Genomic DNA, 981 nt, shown 5'->3' on the forward strand with positions numbered 1-981 from the left:
ACCAGAGCCAGGGTGTTTTTGGAGAGCTGCAGGGAGAAGTGGGGAGGTCTCCGGGTCTTCCCTGTGTCCCCTTGCTGGGCGTGGGGAAGGGGCTTGGGGTGCTCCCACCCTGGGTGCCCCCACTCTGGGGGTGCTGTGAGCTGGGCTGCAGCATCTCAGCCCGCTGGTGCCCTCGTGAGGTTCCGGCCCCGCAGCACAACCCGGCCCCTGGTCCCGCTGCCGGCTGCGTCCCAGGGATTTTGGGGAGCTGGGGATGCCCTCCCCACCGCCCTGCACAAGCATGAAGCAAACCCGCTACCCTGCCAAACTCATCCCCAACCACCCAGCCCCCCCCAAACTGCCGCAGGGCTGCAGTGGCAGCCGGGACAGAGCCCTTTCCCTAAGAAACATCCCCCCCAGCCCCATTTTAGCCTCAGCCATGCCCCGAGAGCCACGGGAGGGGCTCTGCCCCATACCTCCTTGGGTGAGAGGATAGAGATGTAGTCCTCGTAGATCATCCTGGCCTTCTCGTCGATGGTGTGCTTGTTGCACTCGTTTTTGAGCTCCTCGCACGCTAGCCAGAAGAGCATGTTCTCCTCGCTGTACTCAGTCCGCAAGAACTCCCGGAAGACGTTGCGACCCGCCGGGCTCTTCATCAACTTGTCAAAGGACTGTGCCCAGCCCCGCACCTCCTCCGGCGTGGGCTTGGTGCTGCCAGGTCCCGGTGGGGAAGGCAAAGGAGAGCGTTACGGCCAGGCAGGGAGGGTCCCTCCCAGCACGGCTTGGCTGTGCTCAGCCCTGCTCCCGTCCCGGCGGGACCGTGCCCAAACGCATCCCTCGTGCACCACGCCGAGGCCGTTCCCACTCGGGGTCCGGTTATTACGGAGGCTTTCGGTGGTTGCTCACGGGGTCTGTCCCGGCTCGGAGCGTGGGCTTGCTTCCAGCTGAATTTCCCAAGCCGAGGTGTATTTTGGTGCTGGCTTTGCACAAACGCAGAAGGAG

The 981-nt window shown here is 64.3% G+C and overlaps 1 protein-coding gene across 1 annotated transcript; it reads right to left on the reverse strand.

Moving 5' to 3' along the window:
• Positions 1-455: 455 nt before the first annotated feature.
• On the reverse strand, positions 456-690 carry LOC104626220 (regulator of G-protein signaling 19-like; the record flags this gene model as incomplete). The annotated part of the gene is made up of 1 exon (XM_010294087.1): positions 456-690. A coding segment is annotated over one exon (235 nt), but the record flags the coding sequence as incomplete, so codon positions are not given.
• Between the last annotated feature and the right edge of the window lie 291 nt (positions 691-981).

Source organism: Phaethon lepturus, unplaced genomic scaffold (genome assembly GCF_000687285.1).
Source record: "Phaethon lepturus isolate BGI_N335 unplaced genomic scaffold, ASM68728v1 scaffold41310, whole genome shotgun sequence".
Lineage (NCBI taxonomy): Eukaryota > Metazoa > Chordata > Aves > Phaethontiformes > Phaethontidae > Phaethon > Phaethon lepturus.